This window comes from Lissotriton helveticus, chromosome 1_1 (assembly GCF_964261635.1).
Source record: "Lissotriton helveticus chromosome 1_1, aLisHel1.1, whole genome shotgun sequence".
In the NCBI taxonomy this organism is placed as follows: domain Eukaryota; kingdom Metazoa; phylum Chordata; class Amphibia; order Caudata; family Salamandridae; genus Lissotriton; species Lissotriton helveticus.
In genome coordinates, this window is record NC_136057.1 from 1343664053 (window position 1) to 1343683886 (window position 19834).

General features: G+C 48.9%; 1 protein-coding gene across 1 annotated transcript; it reads left to right on the forward strand.

Annotated features, from left to right (window-relative positions):
- The first annotated feature begins 10205 nt into the window (after positions 1–10205).
- LOC144763998 (uncharacterized) lies at positions 10206–16959 on the forward strand. Its single transcript, XM_078650123.1, has 5 exons — positions 10206–11418; positions 14016–14318; positions 14460–14600; positions 14770–16466; positions 16879–16959. Exons 2-5 carry the CDS (start codon positions 14258–14260, stop codon positions 16957–16959), a joined length of 1980 nt encoding a protein of 659 aa, XP_078506249.1. The 5' UTR covers positions 10206–11418; positions 14016–14257.
- Positions 16960–19834: the final 2875 nt, after the last annotated feature.

Below are 19834 nucleotides of genomic sequence, written 5' to 3' on the forward strand. Positions count from 1 at the left end.
AAAAAACAGGAAGCAGACAGCCAGGCTCTGTAGTGTTGCGCTCTAGTCTCCGACGCCCAGCGTGATGATGTAGTGCGCCGGAGCAAGAGCGGAACACGAGCGCATGCGCAGAGGGAAGAGGAGAAAGCGCGCGAAGCATAGAAGCGGCAGAAGCGACCGGAGCAGGTCACAGTTAGACGCTCGGCGCTCTTTTGTATAGCGATCAGTTATAGTAATAAAGAGAGACTGAACCACCTGCCAAGCCTGCAGTGTCCTCTGTGGGGGGAGATTTATACAACATTACAGTGGCGACGAGGACTGGGAGCACCCCACCAACTCCTCCGCAGCGACACAGAAAACGGAGCTGCAGCAAAGGACACAAGGAAGCAAGCAGGTCAGACATTGGAGAAGGGGGCACCACATGGTGAGCGTGCCCAGTGCAACAGCGCTATCCACAAGAGAGCGCGGCAGCAGCGCACGACCGCAGCAACCCACATACACGTGACCCCGAGCCTAATTAACCAGTCCCAGGCCAGCATAAACGCGTAGGGGAACACGCAGTAGCGACCCTGGCAGAAGGAAGGGACAGTAATAGGGAGGACGGAAAGGAACGCCTCCCCAGTGAAGCACAAGGAATAAATACCGGTGCACCCAGCAGCCCCAGAAGTCAGGGAGACACCGACCGTGAAGGGAACCCCAACACACCAGGCAGCCCGGGGGACCGAGACGGAGTACCCAGAACAGCGCCTAGAATGAGCAATCAAATGTCATCCCTCACAGCGCCCGTCCCCTTCCTACCCAGACCAGGTGAGCCCCTGATGAAATGGGAGGACTGGAGGGAATATTTCAAGAACTATGTGGAGGCCTTGGAGGATGAAAACGGTGAACCATTTTCCAGTGCTAGGAAGAAACGGTTATTACTACATAACCTGGGCCCGGAGGGTGTACGAGTATTTGCGAACATTGTGCCAGCAGTGAGACAAGCTGCGGACGATGATGTCTTCAAGCACGCCCTAGAAGACCTTGATAATCATTATCGGCCGGCGGTATGTGTATCTATTGACCGGTACAACTTCCAACAAAGGAAGCAAGACGAAGGGGAATTTATAGATGATTATGTGGCTGCATTGAGACGCCTAGCCATCACGTGCAAATATGGCCAACTACAGGATGAGTACATCAAGGACCAAATAGTAATGCACACCACAAACAAGTCAGTCCAAGACAAGTTGTGGGCGCAAGGAGATGCATCGCTCAAAGACGTGATCGCAATGGTAAAGAAAGCTGAACTTTCTAAACGCTGCGCATAGGCAGCCAAGAAGGAGAACCCCCAGAGACAGATGGTCAACAAAATAGATGAAGCCCAATCGTCTACCAGGCAAAGGAGATCCACTGGAGATGGGAGACATGAACCCAGATGGACAGGGAAACAGGCCTCGCCGGGGGGGGCAGACCATGGTCGGCAAGTTCTCGTGCTACAGATGCGGGAGTACGGCTCACTCAGCACAGGACAAACGGTGCCCGGCGTTTAGGGCCAGATGCTCATTCTGTGGCCTGGTTGGCCATTATGAGAAGGTGTGCCGCAAGAAAGGGAAGAAGTCCATGGTGAAATGCATCGGGCAGCCTCAGTCAGAAGATCAAATTGAAGATGACCAGGAAGAGGATGACATGGTCTTATGCGTCGAAGAACAGGTGGACAAACCACGCACGGACATGCTGATAGGAGGAGTGAAGGTTCACATTGCAATTGACTCGGGGTCACCATACTCCATCGTACAAAGATCGGTATGGGAGGAAGACTTTGTGCCCACCCTGGGTCCGCAGTTAAACCCACCAGACATACGACCGATTTCATACACCAGCAACGCAATTCCCATGGTAGGGTTCCGCGCCCTGAAATTCGAGTTCAGAGGAAGATCAGCGACATGCAAGCTATATGTAGCGGAGCGGGGTCCCTCGGTGATAGGCTGGAGAGACCAAGGTGATCTAGGGATAAAATTAGACCCAGGGGGCAAGGTACAGATCCTTTTGATAGATGATAGCTGCTGGCCGAAGCTAGAGAAGCTGAAGCAAGCCTTCCCTCAAGGTGTTTGGAGGCACGGTCGGGAAACTGGACAAGTTCGTGCACAAAATACTCCTCAGGGAAGGCGCTCGTCCGGTGTCCCACAAAGTCAGGAACATCCCCATCGCCATCAAGGATGCAGTCCAACAGGAACTCCAGAGACTAGAGGAGCAGGGAATAATAGAACCCATTGACAGCTCGGAGTGGCTGGCCCCCTTGGTCATAGCCAGGAAACCCAATGGCAAGGTATGCTTATGTGTGGACCTCCGCAAACTCAACAAATGCCTGATAGTGGAAAAGTTTCCCTTACCAAGAATTGAGGAGATGCTGGCAAAAACGAGGGGAGTGACCTGGTTTTCCACCATTGATCTCACCTCAGCATACCATCAGATTGACTTGCACCCAGCGAGCAGGAAGCTAACCTCTTTCATCACACCCTTTGGGTGTTATCAGTTCCGCCGCATGCCATTCGGGCTGGCGTCTGCAGCTGCGGTGTTCCAGAAGTTGATGCACCGCCTGTTCAAGGACCAACAGGGCGTTCAGTACTTTCAGGACGACATCTTGATAATGGGTACAAACCAAGAAGACCATGACAAGAAACTGACCAAGGTGCTGAATGTGCTGCAGGAGAAAGGCCTCACCGCTGAGTGGAGTAAATGTAAGCTGGGCATGTTGGCTGTCACCTATCTGGGACATGAAATAGGGAGTCAGGGGATCACTCCCAAACGACAAAATGTACGTGCCATTTGTGAGGCGAGAGCCCCAGTCAACAAGGAGGAAGTGAGGTCATTCCTTGGAATGGCAGAGTATTATAGCAAATTTGTAAGATACTTTGCCACAAAAACTCAAAACTTTGACAACTAATCAGAGACAAGTCAACGTTTCAGTGGGACGAAGAAGTGCAGAGTGAGTTTGAAGGTCTGAAGAGCGACATAAGCAGGGCAATTCCCCTGATATGATCCGGCAGGCAACACCATCCTAACTACGGACGCCAGTGAAAAGGGTTTGGGAGCAGTGCTGGCCCAGGACAGAAATGATGGCACAGTGGAGACACTCAGTTTTGCTTCCCGAGCGTTATCCCCCACTGAACAAAAATTCAGTGTCATTGAAAAGGAGATGCTGGCGGTCACATGGGCCATGAGAAAATTCAGGCAGTTCCTATGGGGCACCCGTTTCAAACTGCAGACGGTTTTGGAAAAAGGGGGTGGTGATGGACAGAGTTTCTGAATGATGCAGAATACTCTTACCAAGTCAAGAGATCATGGTTTTAATCCATCACCTGTTTTTTTTAGCTCATTGCACCATCCCAGCTCAGAACCTGGCTATATGCAAATTAGTCTGTTCCTGTCCCAGTGCATGATGGGAACAGGGCAAACCAAACTACCAAGCCAATTCTTATACTGGGAAGGAGACAAGCTTCCGGGGACCGGTTTCTGGCATCACAGCCTTCGTCGGCCCGGCTTGCTTGAATCCTGATGGTGCAATGAGCAAGGGACTCACGTCTGAGTATACCCTCCCACACATAGTGTGGATAAAATCGATTTTGGAAAAAGGGGGTGGTGATGGACAGAGTTTCTGAATGATGCAGAATACTCTTACCAAGTCAAGAGATCATGGTTTTAATCCATCACCTGTTTTTTAGCTCATTGCACCATCCCAGCTCAGAACCTGGCTATATGCAAATTAGTCTGTTCCTGTCCCAGTGCATGATGGGAACAGGGCAAACCAAACTACCAAGCCAATTCTTATACTGGGAAGGAGACAAGCTTCCGGGGACCGGTTTCTGGCATCACAGCCTTCGTCGGCCCGGCTTGCTTGAATCCTGATGGTGCAATGAGCAAGGGACTCACGTCTGAGTATACCCTCCCACACATAGTGTGGATAAAATCGATTTTGGAAAAAGGGGGTGGTGATGGACAGAGTTTCTGAATGATGCAGAATACTCTTACCAAGTCAAGAGATCATGGTTTTAATCCATCACCTGTTTTTTAGCTCATTGCACCATCCCAGCTCAGAACCTGGCTATATGCAAATTAGTCTGTTCCTGTCCCAGTGCATGATGGGAACAGGGCAAACCAAACTACCAAGCCAATTCTTATACTGGGAAGGAGACACGCTTCCGGGGACCGGTTTCTGGCATCACAGCCTTCGTCGGCCCGGCTTGCTTGAATCCTGATGGTGCAATGAGCAAGGGACTCACGTCTGAGTATACCCTCCCACACATAGTGTGGATAAAATCGATTTTGGAAAAAGGGGGTGGTGATGGACAGAGTTTCTGAATGATGCAGAATACTCTTACCAAGTCAAGAGATCATGGTTTTAATCCATCACCTGTTTTTTAGCTCATTGCACCATCCCAGCTCAGAACCTGGCTATATGCAAATTAGTCTGTTCCTGTCCCAGTGCATGATGGGAACAGGGCAAACCAAACTACCAAGCCAATTCTTATACTGGGAAGGAGACAAGCTTCCGGGGACCGGTTTCTGGCATCACAGCCTTCGTCGGCCCGGCTTGCTTGAATCCTGATGGTGCAAACTGCAGACGGACCATAAACCACTAGTCAAGGTGCTAACCTCCAGCGGCCACGACACAGCTACCCCACGCATCGCGAAAATGACACTCAAGTTGCTAGACTACACCTATGATGTGGAGTACTTGCCAGGGACTCGGAATAAAGTGGCTGACTATCTGAGCAGAGCCTCGGCAATGGAAGAAGCACCTGCCGTTCCACCTGGTACAGATGAAATGGTGGCAGAAATGGCCGACTCAGAGAGGACAATCAGCAGGCAAGAATGGGCCCAGGCCTATGAAAATGACAGTGAAATGACGGACGTCAAACACTATCTGATATCAGGGTGGCCGGAAAAAAAGCATCTCAAAGAAAGCTTGAGAAAATTCTAAGAAGTGCGGGAGGAGCTATCGATGAGTGATTCAGGCATCTTCATGTACCGGGGAGATAAGGTGGTTCCCCCAGCGACGTTAATCCCCCTGCTGTTGAATCAACTTCATGAAGGGCACCTCGGCATTGTTAAAACGAAGATGAGGGTGAAACAAACGTACTGGTGGCCGGGAATGGACAATCAGATAGAGAAGCAAGTAAGGGGATGTGCCCAGTGCCAGGGAGCGGATAAAATCTTGAGATTCGTGGTAATTGATAAATACTCCAAATGGCCGGAAGTGGATGTGCAAGAAGTCATGGACACGGACACGGTGTTGAGATTTCTCACTTCTGTGTTTTTGCGTGAAGGAATACCGAGGACGATATTAAGTGACAATGGGCCACAGTTCATCTCGGAAAAATGGACCAAGTACATGGAAACGGGATAAAGTCCAAGCACACAGCAGTGTATCACCCCGCGTGCAACGGACAAGTGGAGCGGTTCAACCGCGTGCTGATGGGGTCCATACAGGCTGCAATAATGCAAGGAAAAGATTGGGAGACTGAAGTCCAAACCATGCTGTGGGCATACAGAATCACACTGACAGCGCTGGGCTACAGCCCCATCCAAATTCTGAGAGGCAGACTCCCCTTTACAAAAGACAATGTCGTGTGGAGAGAAAAGACAGTGACGAGCAAATGGTCACCGGCGGTGGTACAGCACAACCTGGAAAGAGCCCAGAAGGTGTACACCGCACATTACAACAGGAGGCACAACACTAAAGAGACTGATCTGGAAAGAGGGGAATGGGTTAGAGTTAAACTTGCCACACTCCAAAGAAAAGGCGAAAGCAAGTACAGCAAACCCCTGCAGGTTAAAGAAGTGTACGGAAGAGCATCCTTGCTCAGTGATGGCAGAGTGTGGTCCCAAGACCGCATGGCGAAGGTCAACAGGATCATGCAGTGGCCGGCAAGCAAGGAGGAAGAGACCGGGGACCAGAGGCATGCTGACGGAGAAGAAGAGATGAGGGCAGGAAGTGAGAAACAGAAAGAAGGACTTGTTCAAACGGAACATGAGGAGAATGAGGAAGTGTGGACTGATGAAGGAGCAATGGTAAACATGACCCCGGCTGCAGCGAAAGAAGATGGCACACAGATGGGAGTGAGGAGTCTTGCCAGTGAAGGTACCAGAGAAGAGATCACCCCGGTAAGACGGACCCGTGCCGGGAGGGCAGTCACCCGGCCCTCTCGATTCAAAGACTATGAAATGAGTGACTGTTGAAAGAGGAATAGTTGTTGTTTACATTGTTGGAAAAGGAGGAGATATGTAGTGTTGCGCTCTAGTCTCCGACGCCCAGCGTGATGACGTAGTGCGCCGGAGCAAGAGCGGAACAAGAGTGCATGTGCAGAGGGAAGAGGAGAAAGCGCGCGAAGCATAGAAGCGGCAGAAGCGACCGGAGCAGGTCACAGTTAGACGCTCGGCGCTCTTTTGTTTAGCGATCAGTTATAGTAATAAAGAGAGACTGAACCACCTGCCCAGCCTGCAGTGTCCTCTGTGGGGGGAGATTTATACAACATTACAGGCTCCCTCCCCTAAGCCAATCACAATGCTGCAAGCAGCGCTGTGATTGGTCAGTACGCCACCCAGCCAGGGGCCTATGTGGCCCTGCCCTGCTCGCATGTTCAAACGCTATTGTGCAAGACAGTATTAGGAAGGGGCGTCCCTTCCTAATAGCGAGCCGCATTTGTATATATCATTGTTTTGCAATCACAATTAAAGTCACAAAACACTTGCAGTTTACCACCTACTCCAAGTAGGTGGTAAGCCACTCGGAAAGAGGAAGGGGTTGCCAGGGGAGCCCTTCCCCTTGGTGAAAGGATGTGAACATATTTTTTTAAGAGCAAGCAGTGGTCCCACGGACGGCTGCCTGCTCTTAAAAAATGAAACAGAGCTTTCATTTTTCTTTTTAAAATGCATCCCTGGTAAGGTCCCTTTGAGGAGGTTTCAAAGGTGGGAGTATCAGGCTAGTAACACTACTCAGCCTCCCTCGTTGCCAATCTTCAGAGAGAATCTCTCTTCATTACTAACACCACCTGACCCAGGACTCTGCAGAACCCTCTCTTTCAGCCCTGATTATCCATTTTCTACCATCCATCTCTTGTGTACCTTATCTCACAGCTGACCTTGTGCCCCACTCCCATATCAGCCACCATCAGGATCCTTTTTCATTATTCCTGGTAAAAAACATTAGTAAAATCCCCCTCAAACTTAAAACATTAAATATACCAGTAAATATAATTAGCACACACTTTAAAATATGTTCCACAGTGGCCCTAATGACCAGACTGCTAATTAAATAAACAAAAACAGAAAGGCCATGACAGGGCCAGCTTTAGCGCTGGTATGAAAGTCTTTATTGGTGCCCCACTTCAGACCTTTCTCGATATCTTTACTACCACCCTACAACAGTGCCAGTCATCTCTCCGTCACCTTTCCTCCTCAGACTCTCACACTACCACCCTCCACCAGTGTCCCTCATCTCTCTGTAGCCCCCCCCTCCACAGAAGGATGTCCTTCTCGGGTTCTCTCATTGCCACCCTCCACCAGTGCGCCATATCTCTCCATAGCCCCTCCCCCATGACCTCCTCAGACTCCCTCACTACCACCCTCCGCCAGTGCCCCTCATCTCCGCGTAGCCCCCCAGGACATCCTCCTCTGATTAACACACTGCTACCCTCTAACAGTGCCCTCATCTCTACATAGACTCTCCCCATATTCACTTACTCCTCGGATGCTCTCATTGCCACCCTCCAACAGTGCCCATCACCTCTCCGCAGCAACTCTCATATGCTTTTCATTTTTTTTATAGCGCCACTCGTAGTGTAGGGTTTCACAGTACTTTATATCACGCACACTTTATGCAGAGACAAAGAATAATACAAATATGTAAATCAGCCTATAGGGAATGTCACGTAAGCCAATGAGGAGTAAAGTAAAGTAAAGTCCACATTTGTAAAGCGCACAATCACCCGTAAGGGTCTCTAGGCGCTGGGGGCCGTCGGGAAGATTAAGCGAGCTATTGCCCAGAGTCACATGGTGCTGGGCTAACCTGCCGCCGGAGCCGGGGATCGAACCGTGGTCCCCAGATTCCAGCGTCAGTCGCCCTGGCCGCGGCGCCACACCTCTCCCAGGTGTAGGAATCACATGTCATCCATACTGGTGGGCAGTATGTTTTAAGAGGGATAGGTCTGGATAAGCACAAACTCAGGATTTAAAGCATAACCCAGTGGTTAGAGTTTCTCTTTACTGATAAAAATGTATATCTGCCCAAACAAACTCTTTATAGCAACATTAGCCTAATGAAAGACTGGGAAAATTCTAACTACATCGCAACACACAAAACAATTTCTAATTATACCATTCAGGTTTGTATGCAGATCTTTGAATACAGTTCATAGGTCACTGTCTTATTTTAGATCTGTAACTTCTGAACTGCAAGTAACAAAAGGATCTCTGTGACAAAGACAGTAAAGTAACCCATTGAGCTATCCACATAAACTACAGTTTATCTGCATCCCAAAACTACAAACAGACAAAAGATTGCTCTCCAGCAGGACCATTAATCACCAGAGTTATTTGGACATTTGTACTGTTGTCTTGCATTTGTGGCAGAGCCAGTCATGAAAATGATACAAATAATTTAAGTGAAATATACACGGCATACACAAAGTATGTGTCTTGCTGGGCCCCTCACAGATTTTTAAAATATGAACAAGTAGCCACACATTCTCAGAGCATACATGAAGTATGTATCTTGATGGGCCTTTGCAGATTTTTTAAAAAAACGGAATAGCCACACATTCTCTTACCTGCTGGGTTGGAAATCTGTCTCACAGTCTGACCTGATAAGTAGCTAAAGGGGGCCAGGAAAGGTGAATCAGGATAAACAAACTCCTTTTCTCCAGCGCTGAAAATAAGGAAATATCCATGCAGCACGCAAAGGTCACCTGGTGCCAAAGAAGGGATTTGTCCCCTTCGCTGTGCCCTTATTCTACCTACACGAGTGGGCGCGGGTACAGCTCACCTTTCTAAAGGAGATGCAAGATTGGGGGTGCCTGTGAGAGATCCCAGGCCCAATCACGCAACTCCTAGAAGGAGATGATGAATTACGTTCAGAGGAACGTTTTAAATTATAGTGCACATTTTCTGTTGCCTTCTTGATGTCGTTGCAAAGGCCAAGATTCGTTTTTGGGTGGGCCAGGCTCATGTTTGGGTGGGCCTGGCCCACCCGGCCTACCCTCTAGAGCCTGGCCTGCACAGGTTACAGGGTTCAGGAGATATTGGCATGTGGTGAGCAGAGGCCTGTGATCCACTGGAATAGGAAGGTAGTTAGTGTTCTCCTGAACTTCAAGAGGCTGGGATCCTACAGAAGTAAGGGGGTTGTCATACTTGCTCCTCAGCCAGTGTTACTGTGGAATGTTGAATGAGTGATGATGCAATGGAATGTTGAATGAGTGATGATGCAATGGAATGTTGGTGGAGTGAGGTTGGCAGTTGGTGTATGGGCTGAGCAGCAAGAAGGCTGCTCCTGGCGGGGCTCGCTGTAGTTCTACTTCTGAACGTACCAACATGATAAATACCTCTTAAAGATATCTTGGAGTTAGACGTTCATTCACAACAGGGGTTTGTACGGTATGAACACCTCAATCTGCTGAGTCCCCCGTCGCACGGCATTGGCTCACAAATGCAGAATGAAGCCAAAGAGATCCAAGCATGGGACATAGCACGTGGACACTGATCTCGTCGCCAGGACGTTCTCTTAGCATATACAAATGTTTTGTTTTCCACAGCAGCCTCACTTTGTGTAACATCCTGCCATGGCTGGGGAATAGATTTCTAAATGATGCTTCTCATGGCAACCAATGATTTTATTACCCTACTCCGAAGTGAGTTGGTCTGCCTGCTTAAACCCCAGGACAGTATTGAACACCCTGGTGGACAGAGAGCAGAGTGCAGGACACTGAGCACCACTGCTTCCAATAAGACCCATTATCTGAAGTGCTTGCCCTGGGTAGAGGGGGGTTGGACTCCTAAGAACGTGCTCCTTAAGTAGTAAGCCGGGATACCACTCATCAAAAAATCCTGGTCGCAATTTTGACATGTCTGGTCGCAAAAGGCTGGTCGCAATTTTGACAGCTTTTGACATGTCTGGTCTTAAACTTATGGTCTCATTTTTGACAGTTTAAGACCAGGACTGTTTAAGACCAGGGTTTGATCTGGCCTTAAACAGTCTGGTCTTAAACTTCTGGCCTTAAATTTAACAGCTAGGGCAGCAAAAACATGTGGTAATTGTGTATGTGTTTAAAAGTGCATAGAAAAACTGCCTGGTTGCAGGCTGGAATGTCTGGGCACTTTTAAAACTGGGGGTTTGCAGCCTGCTGCTGTTTGAACAGCTGCTGGGGCAGGCCTGAGTTCCCCAGCCCAGGGCCTGGGAAGAAGAATGTGTCATGTAGGTGTCAAAGCTGTAAAGGGTCCTCACAGTCTTAAACTCCTGGTCGCAATTTTGACAGTTTAAGACCAGGACTGTTTAAGACCAGGGTTTGATCTGACCTTAAACAGTCCTGGCCTTAAACTTATGGCCTTAAATTTAACAGCTAGGGCAGCAAAAACATGTGGTAATTGTGTATGTGTTTAAAAGTGCATAGAAAAAAACTGCATGGTTGTAGGCTGGAAATGTCTGTGCATTTTTAAAACTGGGGGTTTGCAGCCAGCTGATGTTTGAACAGCTGCTGGGGCAGTCCTGAGTTCCCCAGCCCAGGGCCTGGGAAGAAGAATGTGTCATGTAGGTGTCAAAGCTGTAAAGGGTCCTCACGTCTTAAACTCCTGGTCTCAATTTTGACAGTTTAGTTCCAATTTGACGTGGCTGGCAGGAAATTTGACATATGAGTCCCAAGGTAGATTCTGTTCCCGGGCTCCCTAATTCCCAGGAGAAGGGGTCACGTAGGGGTGAAGAGTTTTACACCGGCCCCCATTGTCTAACCCCACTCTTCCCAGGATAGGCCTTGAGTTTGAGTAACAGGTGTCAAAGTAAACAATGTTGTACTGTTTATACTGTACAAGGATAGAAAAAAAGGTTCCCATCCAAAGGCCACCATGACATTGTTCTAAACACCCCTCAAGTCATAAAGGGGTGTGGGGGGCTTCTAATTAGCATGCTAGGACAGGTATAAAAAGGCCCCTCATGGAACACTGCCAAACACCCATTCAAAAAACCCCCTTTGAGGAGCGACTGGCGTGGATTGTTCTGCTGTACCTGGAGGACTCCTGCATCTACAACCCAGTCAGAAAACCTTTGTGGATTTCTACACCATCAAGCCCTTCAAAACCTTGGGGAGTGACTGGCCTGGATTGTTTTGGAGCCAACCCAAGGAACTTAAGGCAAGAATGGACCGGAGCAACTTTTCCCAGATTGACACCGCCTGTCAACATGTAGAGAAGGTAAATAATGGATGGCGCAATGGTGTATTAGGGTGTACATGTAGTTTGGAAAAAAGTTGCACTTTTAAAAAATAGTACTATGTAGTGTGGATTGTAAACTGTTAATCTTTAAGGCGATGTGCTGTGTTTAATGTGAATAAAGGTTTTGTTGAAGGATGGAGTTTAAAAAGACCTGAATTGTAATGTAAAGGTATTTAAAATGAATAAAGGTTTTGTTGAGTTTAAAAAGCTATGTGTGTAGGTATTTAGTGTTAATGGGGTGGTGACGTAGGGTAGAGTTTGCAGGCTATGTATTTAAGGGGCATAATGTTGTAGGCCTTAGGAGGGTACATGCAGAGTGGAACAGGGTATTTTACAGCTCATAGAAACATTTAACCACACTGTAACGGTACCATAGGGGCTTTAAATAATATACAGGGCATATAATTAAAAAATTAATAATGCCTGGTTGCACTCACCAAACCGCTGTAGAGAGTTGGAGGGGTCCATGGAGGGCTCCGGGGTCCTTGCTGCTCCTTGGGGGGTCCTGAGGGCCTTGTATTTAAAAAATAAATAAACCCTGGGGCCAGTTGTCCAGGGGGGCTCCTGGTGGGGCGCCATAGTCCCTTGGGGTGTCCTGGGGGTCTCTGGGTCCCTAGTGCAGCGTTATTTTTAAAAATATGCCCCCAGAGCCCTCGTGCCTCGGGCGCTGCTCTGGGGGTGGGGGTCGCGGTGTCTCTGGGCCTCCGCGGCCGTTCCTGGTGTAAATAAAAGGCCCCCAGAGCCCGCTTGCCTCGGGCGCTGCTCTGGGGGTGGGGGTCGCGGTGTCTCTGGGCCTCCGCGGCCGCTCATGGTGTAAATAAAAGGCCCCCAGAGCCCGCTTGCCTCGGGCGCTGCTCTGGGGGTGGGGGTCGCGGTGTCTCTGGGCCTCCGCGGCCGCTCCTGGTGTAAATAAAAGGCCCCCAGAGCCCGCTTGCCTCGGGCGCTGCTCTGGGGGTGGGGGTCGCGGTGTCTCTGGGCCTCCGCGGCCGCTCCTGGTGTAAATAAAAGGCCCCCAGAGCCCGCTTGCCTCGGGCGCTGCTCTGGGGGTGGGGGTCGCGGTGTCTCTGGGCCTCCGCGGCCGCTCCTGGTGTAAATAAAAGGCCCCCAGAGCCCGCTTGCCTCGGGCGCTGCTCTGGGGGTGGGGGTCGCGGTGTCTCTGGGCCTCCGCGGCCGTTCTTTTTAAAAAATAATCCCCCACGAGCCCGCTTGCTGCTGGCGCTGCTCGAGGGTGAGGGGTGTAGGGCTCCGGTGTCCTTGGGGGCTGTGAGGGTATATACCAGCCCCGGGCTCCACGTGGATCCAGCAGCAGGCAGCATGGCGGCGTGAGCTTCTCCGGGGCTGCTGTGTAAGGACCGCCCCCAACAGTGATGAGTTGGTGACATCACTGAAGGGGCGGCCCTAACCCTGCAGCCCCGGTGTGGTTTTTTATTGAGAATTATCTAGCGCTGGGCTTTACCCCGAATGTGTCAGGGCGCTTCACAATAGCGGGACACGCCTGGGGCATAGCGCTTCACATAAGAACTTGCTGCAAAAACATAAGGACTAAGGATTACATGCACTACATAAAAAGATACAAACAGGAAAACACACCACGGAGCTGCAGGGCAGGGTCCGCCCCTCCACTGATATCACCAGTGATGAGTTGGTGATATCACTGGAGGGGGCGGACCCTGCCCTGCAGCTCCGAGGTGTTTTTTTTTTTTTTTTTTTTTTTTTTTTTTTTTTTTGTGTTTTATTAGCTAGCGCGAACTGTACACGAAGGCTGGCAGAGCGCTTTATATATGACCCATTTGTAAGACATAAGCACTAAGAATTGGATGAGTTATATAAAAAAGATACAAGTAGAAAAAATGTAGCGCAGACTTTATCCCAAGTTGTCAGAGCGCTTTACACAAGAACCTGTTTGCAAAACATAGGGACTCAGGATTACAGGCATTACATAAAAGATACAAACAGAAAAAATACTGCTTGTTAGCGCAGACTTTACCCGAAGGTGTCAGAGCGCTTTACATAAGACACAGTTGCAAAACATAAGGGGAGTGACATGTGTGCCGGTTACAAAAGCAAACGTTAAGTTACATGAGTAATAAATAAAGTGACAAGTGTGCAGGTTACAAGAGAAAACAAAGTACAGTTAGAGCTATAATACTGTGATATAAGGCAGACACTCGAGCACAAGAATAAGCATTATGTAGTCAATTGTGGCAATGGCGCAACTATTTAAAGCACTCAAAATGTGAGAGTTATTAAACAATGTGTTACAAGAGAAAAGTGGCATGTACATGTTACAAAAGAGTAACCGGTATATAGGGTAGTGGTTAAATGTCAGAAGTGCCAGGTGTACCTAAAGTGGTTTACCCCATAAGCAAAGGATATGGCGCAGGTTGTTTTTTAACATATGTTTTAGCGCAGCACTTGCAACGCTTTTTTAAAAATGTGTGTTGGTGCACCCCTCTTATCAGGTTTTAAATGTATACAAGAATTGTTTGAAGTTGTGATACTTTTGTGTAAGAAAGGCGTTTACTAAAACCGCTGCTTTTTTTTTTTTTTTTTTTTTTTTTTTATGTTTAATACAGGTGCAAGACCTTGCAAATGCAACCGTCACCAATGTGCCCCCTGCGCTGGCCCCAGCTGTAATAAATAGCAACGCTGGGCACTTGTCAGCCCCGCAGCCTGGTATATATATATTTAAAGCTATGTAGTTCTACGTAGTTTTGTACACCAGTCTCTCAGAAGTTCTCTTTTTTCTAATGGGCTCTCATGTGTGTATGCTTTTACAGCTTATGACCCTGACCTACAACAAGCTTTTGACGATTTTATGGAGTACATCGAGGCTCAAGACGCTCTGAACACTGTGCAAAACACTTCAGTTCCTACAGGTAAATAAAAAGACAGCTGTTATTTAAACTGTCTAAGACGCTGGGTAGTTGGTGGGGTAGGCCAGAGTCCTGACCCTGAGGATGTATAGAGGTAATCATCAGAAAAGATGTCTAATGTTGGGTATTATTTTTTTTTTACAGGTGTCCCTACGCTATGCCAGGACGTCGTCAAGGTCCAAGAGGCGGCGCATGGTTCAAAAGAAATCCCCTTGAAGAGGAAAGCTTCAACTTCTAAAGTGGGACCACTGTCAAAGAAAGGAGCTGCAAAAAGACCTCTTTCAGGTGTGTTTTTTACAAAAGGGTGTGAGAAGTACTAGAGGTGTTACAGCTGCTTGTAGCAAAGCCTATATCAAAAAAGGTGGTTGTGTAGGACGTAGTCCGCTGGTGCTTGTATGTGTTGTTTTTTTTTATGCTTTCTCTAATATATATATATTTTCTGTTTATATTTTAGAAGCGGCTCAGAAACATGCGGCTGAAGAGAGGTCGGTGGCGCCCTTAATGGACATAACAACATCCGTCCAGAACAACGGAAGCGGCGCGAAAGGCGTGAGTAGGCGTGTACGCCAGGAAAAACTCTCTACCTACTACACACCAAGCAACACGCTGAACAACCAGCTACAACAATCTATTCTGCACAGGGGTGGGGTCAACACTGGCGGCCTGCCTACAAACCAGGCCTCCCTTAAGAAGAAACATAGGGACTCAGAGAACCTCCCCAACCCTTTAAAACGTGTGAAGGCCTGTAAGGTATTCACAGATCCCCAAACAGAACAGTTAAACATGAAGAAGAAGACACCGGAGGTGCTCCAAGAGGGTCAGGCAAAGCTCTTAAGTCCTGAGAAGAAAAGCCCTAGCACCCCTGAGCCCCAAGCTAGCCCCTTAGATTTATCTATAAAAAAGGATGCTAAGCCCTTGAATGAGACCTATACAACCTTGAGCCCCAAGGAGGTGTTAGCTGCACCTGTGGGTGTAGAAGAGGCGTCGCCACCACAACCCCCTAAAACATCGCGCCTCTCAAGGAAACATCTGAAGCTGAAACCGGGGGTCCCTAAGCTACAGTTAGCAGAGTCCCTCAGCAGCCCTAAGGCAACGGCGGATCCACCAAGCGTCCTGAAACCCCAGACAGTGCCAAATAGAATAACTGTACATGTAGAGGTGCACGCCCCTGAACAGCCCCCAAAACCGGTTGTAAGTGTTCAGGCACAGCCTAGGGTCTCAACAGGTGATACTGCGCAACCCCTAGAAGGTCCTTCTACCACGATTAGCAACTCTCTTGAGGCATTGAGGGGGTTGGTAGACAACATAGGTAGAACCCCAGAAGCGGTGTACCAGGGGTCTTTGAGCACAGAGGGTTTACAGAACACAGGTAACCAGGCACCACACCCTACCACCGACATTTCAACTAGGCCCCAGGATTACAACGACACCTCCTCACAATCCTCATACCCTTTGTCCCCGAGTACCCCGCCAGGAGCATACGACCCTACCAGCCCCACGGCCATCCACATGTACACCCCCGTGTCCAGCCCCTCTGCCAACCCCGTGTACAGTCCTGTGTCCAGCCCAGCTGCCAAGCCCGTGTACAGTCCCGTGTCCAGTCCCGTGGCCAGCACCTATGCCAACCCTGTGTACAGTCCCGTGTCCAGTCCCGCGGACAGCACCTCTGCCAACCCTGTGTACAGTACCGTGTCCAAACCCGAGGCCAGCCCAGCTGCCAATCCCGTGTACAGTACCGTGTCCAGTCCCGTAGCCAGCACCTCTGCCAACCCTGTGTACAGTCCCGTGTCCAGTCCCGCGGACAGCACCTCTGCCAACCCTGTGTACAGTACCGTGTCCAAACCCGAGGCCAGCCCAGCTGCCAATCCCGTGTACAGTACCGTGTCCAGTCCCGTGGCCAGCACCTCTGCCAATCCTGTGTACAGTACCGTGTCCAAACCCGAGGCCAGCACCTCTGCCAGCCGCGTGTACAGGTCCGTGTCCATCCCATGGGACATGCCCGTGTACAGACCCGTGTCCAACCCCGTCTTTGAGGGTTGCAGTATAGATGGGCCTGGGGGGGTGCCTCCATTTATAAGACCTCGCAAGGTGTGCCCCCCTAAGCAGGAACAAGATGGGTCTGTAAACACAGAAGATGTATTGAAGACACACGTAAGAGAGATACAGATGGCGGTTCGAAAATTAAAACGGCAGGCGAACCGTGCACTCATAAGAATGGATATGGGGTATTCCAATCTCATCAACAAGAGGGAGGCCCAACATCTGGTCGTGGCCAGGGTTGGGGTTTGTAAAAAAGACATCATACAGATGTGTCAGGCGGCTGTGGCCGACATACAAGGTACACATTCATGACTATGTAAGTACCAACCCCTAAAGACCCCCACAACCACTGGTGCTCATAAGAGACCCCCAAAATATAGCCGTACGGTCCAGAGGTTAGTGACAAAGTCTGCACGCTTCTTAAAACTGCTCAAGCAACGCCCAGTTGGTACCCCACAAACCTTCAAACAAGACCCCAATGTTTCCATAGAACCCTTCAAACAAGACACCCCTGTTTCCCTAGACCCTTTCAACCACGGTACCACAGCTTCAAGATCAACGCCTGAAGCATATAAGCCAGCACTTCACCGCCGACAATACATAGGGGCAGGGTCTAACATACCTAGGGTCGGCCATTTAAAGGGGGTAGGGGGGATGGCAAAACTCCAAACAACGCAACATTCAGAAGGACCCAGGGGTGGAACTGTAGCGGGGGCCTCCATGAACAAGACATCCAACGACAGCGACCTACCTGTTCAGATAGGCTGGGGCTTGGTATCTAGAAAAGCCTGGGCCCGTAAAAAAAAACAAAAGTGGCTTAATAGTACAAAGCAACGCAGGGTTTTAATAAATAAGCTCAAGAAGGCTAGAATATGCGCTACCCGCAGGTTTACAAGGACTCCTGAGACAGGGACCACCCTGACCTCCCAAAGTGACACATCAGAGAACACCTCCACAAATCACACTCCTACTGATGAGGGCCCAGAGCCCTTGTTTTTAGAGAGTGTTAGGAGTTACACTCGCAATGTAGAGAGGTTTAGGGCCGTAGAACACTATGAGGAGTTTAGATTTGTTAACCTACATCAAATAACATCAACCACTCACGGTGTTCTGGCTATACATCAGGCTGTGCAGGAGCTCATAGTAAGGTTGTTACACGATGTGGGGCCTAATGACTTTTTCCAACTCCGCTTCCAGGGGCAGGGTTTTGACACACCGTTGTTCACCAGGCGGAAGACCCGAGATGTTTTTGATGCTGTGCAATTTTTAGAAAACCTCTCAAGGCTTTTACAGAGTAAGGCTGAACTAGTCGCCTATGGCACGTTTAGAGTCATAGCCCTCATTGTACGGGGGCGTGAGGGGGGTGTTTCCAGACCCTTAAAGAGCGTACTATACAGTAAAATAATTGGCAAGAAACAGAGGTGGCTGCTCAACTTTAGCAACGCCACTGCCAATACATGTCTGGCGGCCAGCATCGTGGGTCTGTTGATGACTCGCAAGACCCCTGACGCTGTCATCATGTCTAGAGCTGCTGAAGCCCATGAGGTTCTTGAAATACCTCCTGACCGAATGGTCGGCTTTGGTGATATAGGTCTTTTTGAGAACTATTTCGCCGTGACGGTGAAAGTTCTCTATCACAGCGGTTCCTGGAAGTACTTTACAACCGGGGAACCTGTGAGAAACAAGACCGTATATGTCCTCCACATGGAAAATCATTTTTACGGTATCTTGAACCTTAAAGGTTTTCTGGGGGCCAAATATGTGTGCGCCCACTGCGATCATATATACAACAATAAAACATACCACCAGTGTGAAATGTGTTGTAAGATGTGTCAGAGGGACGGCTGCATAGAAGACGCTACCCTAAAGGTGAGGTGCGGCATCTGTAGGTTGTTTTGTCGCTCGCAAAACTGTTTGAGCATACACGAGCAATCTTACAGCTGCGTCCCTAAAAAGGACTGTAGCGAGTGTGGGCGGTATGTGGCAGTGAATCACAAGTGCAAAGGTATGATATGTCCCCGTTGCCATGTATCTTACAAAGCCGGTACCAACCATCAGTGTTATATGGTTAAAGGTCCATCTCAGACCAAGACCGAAGACTATATAGTGTTTGATATAGAGTGCACACAAGAGACGGGGGTACACCAGCCTAACTACATTTACGCGCACCATCTAACTTCCGACGACAGTTGGGAGTTTGAGGGACGAACGTGCGTTGGTGATTTCCTGAGCACTTTCATTCAAGCCAAATTCCAAGGATATACAATGCTAGCCCACAACTCGAAAGCCTATGACTCCTTCTTTATTCTACGAGACATGATTCGTGAAAAGATACAGGTGGAACTCATAACCCAGGGGTCTAAACTGATGCTGATGACGGTATGTCCTTTAAAAATACGCTTCATAGACACCCTGAATTTCCTACCCATGAAATTGAGCAAGCTGCCAAAGGCCTTTGGGTTCCCAGGGTGTAAAGGGTATTTTCCACACTTTTTCAACACCTGGGCTAACCAGAATTATGTGGGACCCATGCCGCCTCCTGACAGCTACGGGGTTGAATACATGATGCCTGATGAGAAAGTGAGCTTTCTAGAGTGGTACTCTGAAAACCGTGAAAAGGAGTTTCACTTTCAAACAGAGTTGAAAGCTTATTGTCAGGCTGATGTAATGATCCTCCGGCAAGCTTGTAACCTCTTCAGAGATGTTGTGGTGTCTATGACTAAAGAAGTCAAGGCCTTGAAACCTAAGACATTGACTAAGAAAGTCAAGGCCTCGACATCCAAAACCCCTGAAATACAGCATGCGGTCGAATACATAGACCCATTTCAAAACGTCACTCTGGCATCCATGTGTATGTCCATCTACAAACACATGTTTTTGAGGCCAGACACTATCGCTCTAGTACCGCCAGACCTCTATAACGGTAAACAGAAACGTTATTCAACCCCCTCTATCCAGTGGCTCATGTACGTCTCTGAGAAGGAAGACATCCAGATTCAACATGCATTACAGGCTGGTGAATTCCGCCTGGGCCCCTATTACCTGGACGGGTACTCTGTAATTAAGGGTGTGCCGACAGCCTTTGAATTCAACGGCTGTTTTTACCACGGCTGCCCCAAGTGTTACAAGCCCCACGAATATAACAAAATGCTGGGTGCCAAATTTGAACACTTATACAGACGTACTCTGACAAAGGCCCAGTATGTTGAAAACAGTGGCTTTGCTATGAGAGTTCTTTGGGAGCACGAGTGGTTAGACATGTTAAAAACCGACACAGACCTCTGCTCTTTTCTTAAGACTCATGATTTACCCACACCTTTGGAGCCCCGAGATGCCTTATTTGGGGGGCGTACAAATGCCATACAACTGTACAAGGCCGTTGGTGAGGGTGAGAAAATACACTACTATGATTTCACCAGTCTGTACCCTTTTGTGAACAAGATGAAGTTGTACCCGGTGGGTCATCCCACCATCATCTA

Excerpts from the sequence above, each read along its gene's own strand:
- LOC144763998 (XM_078650123.1), top strand. The coding sequence starts at position 14,258 with ATGGAGTACATCGAGGCTCAAGACGCTCTGAACACTGTGCAAAACACT. Across the intron at positions 14,319-14,459 it reads AAACACTTCAGTTCCTACAG|GTGTCCCTACGCTATGCCAG; the intron begins GTAAATAAAAAG and ends TTTTTTTTACAG. Across the intron at positions 14,601-14,769 it reads TGCAAAAAGACCTCTTTCAG|AAGCGGCTCAGAAACATGCG; the intron begins GTGTGTTTTTTA and ends TTTATATTTTAG.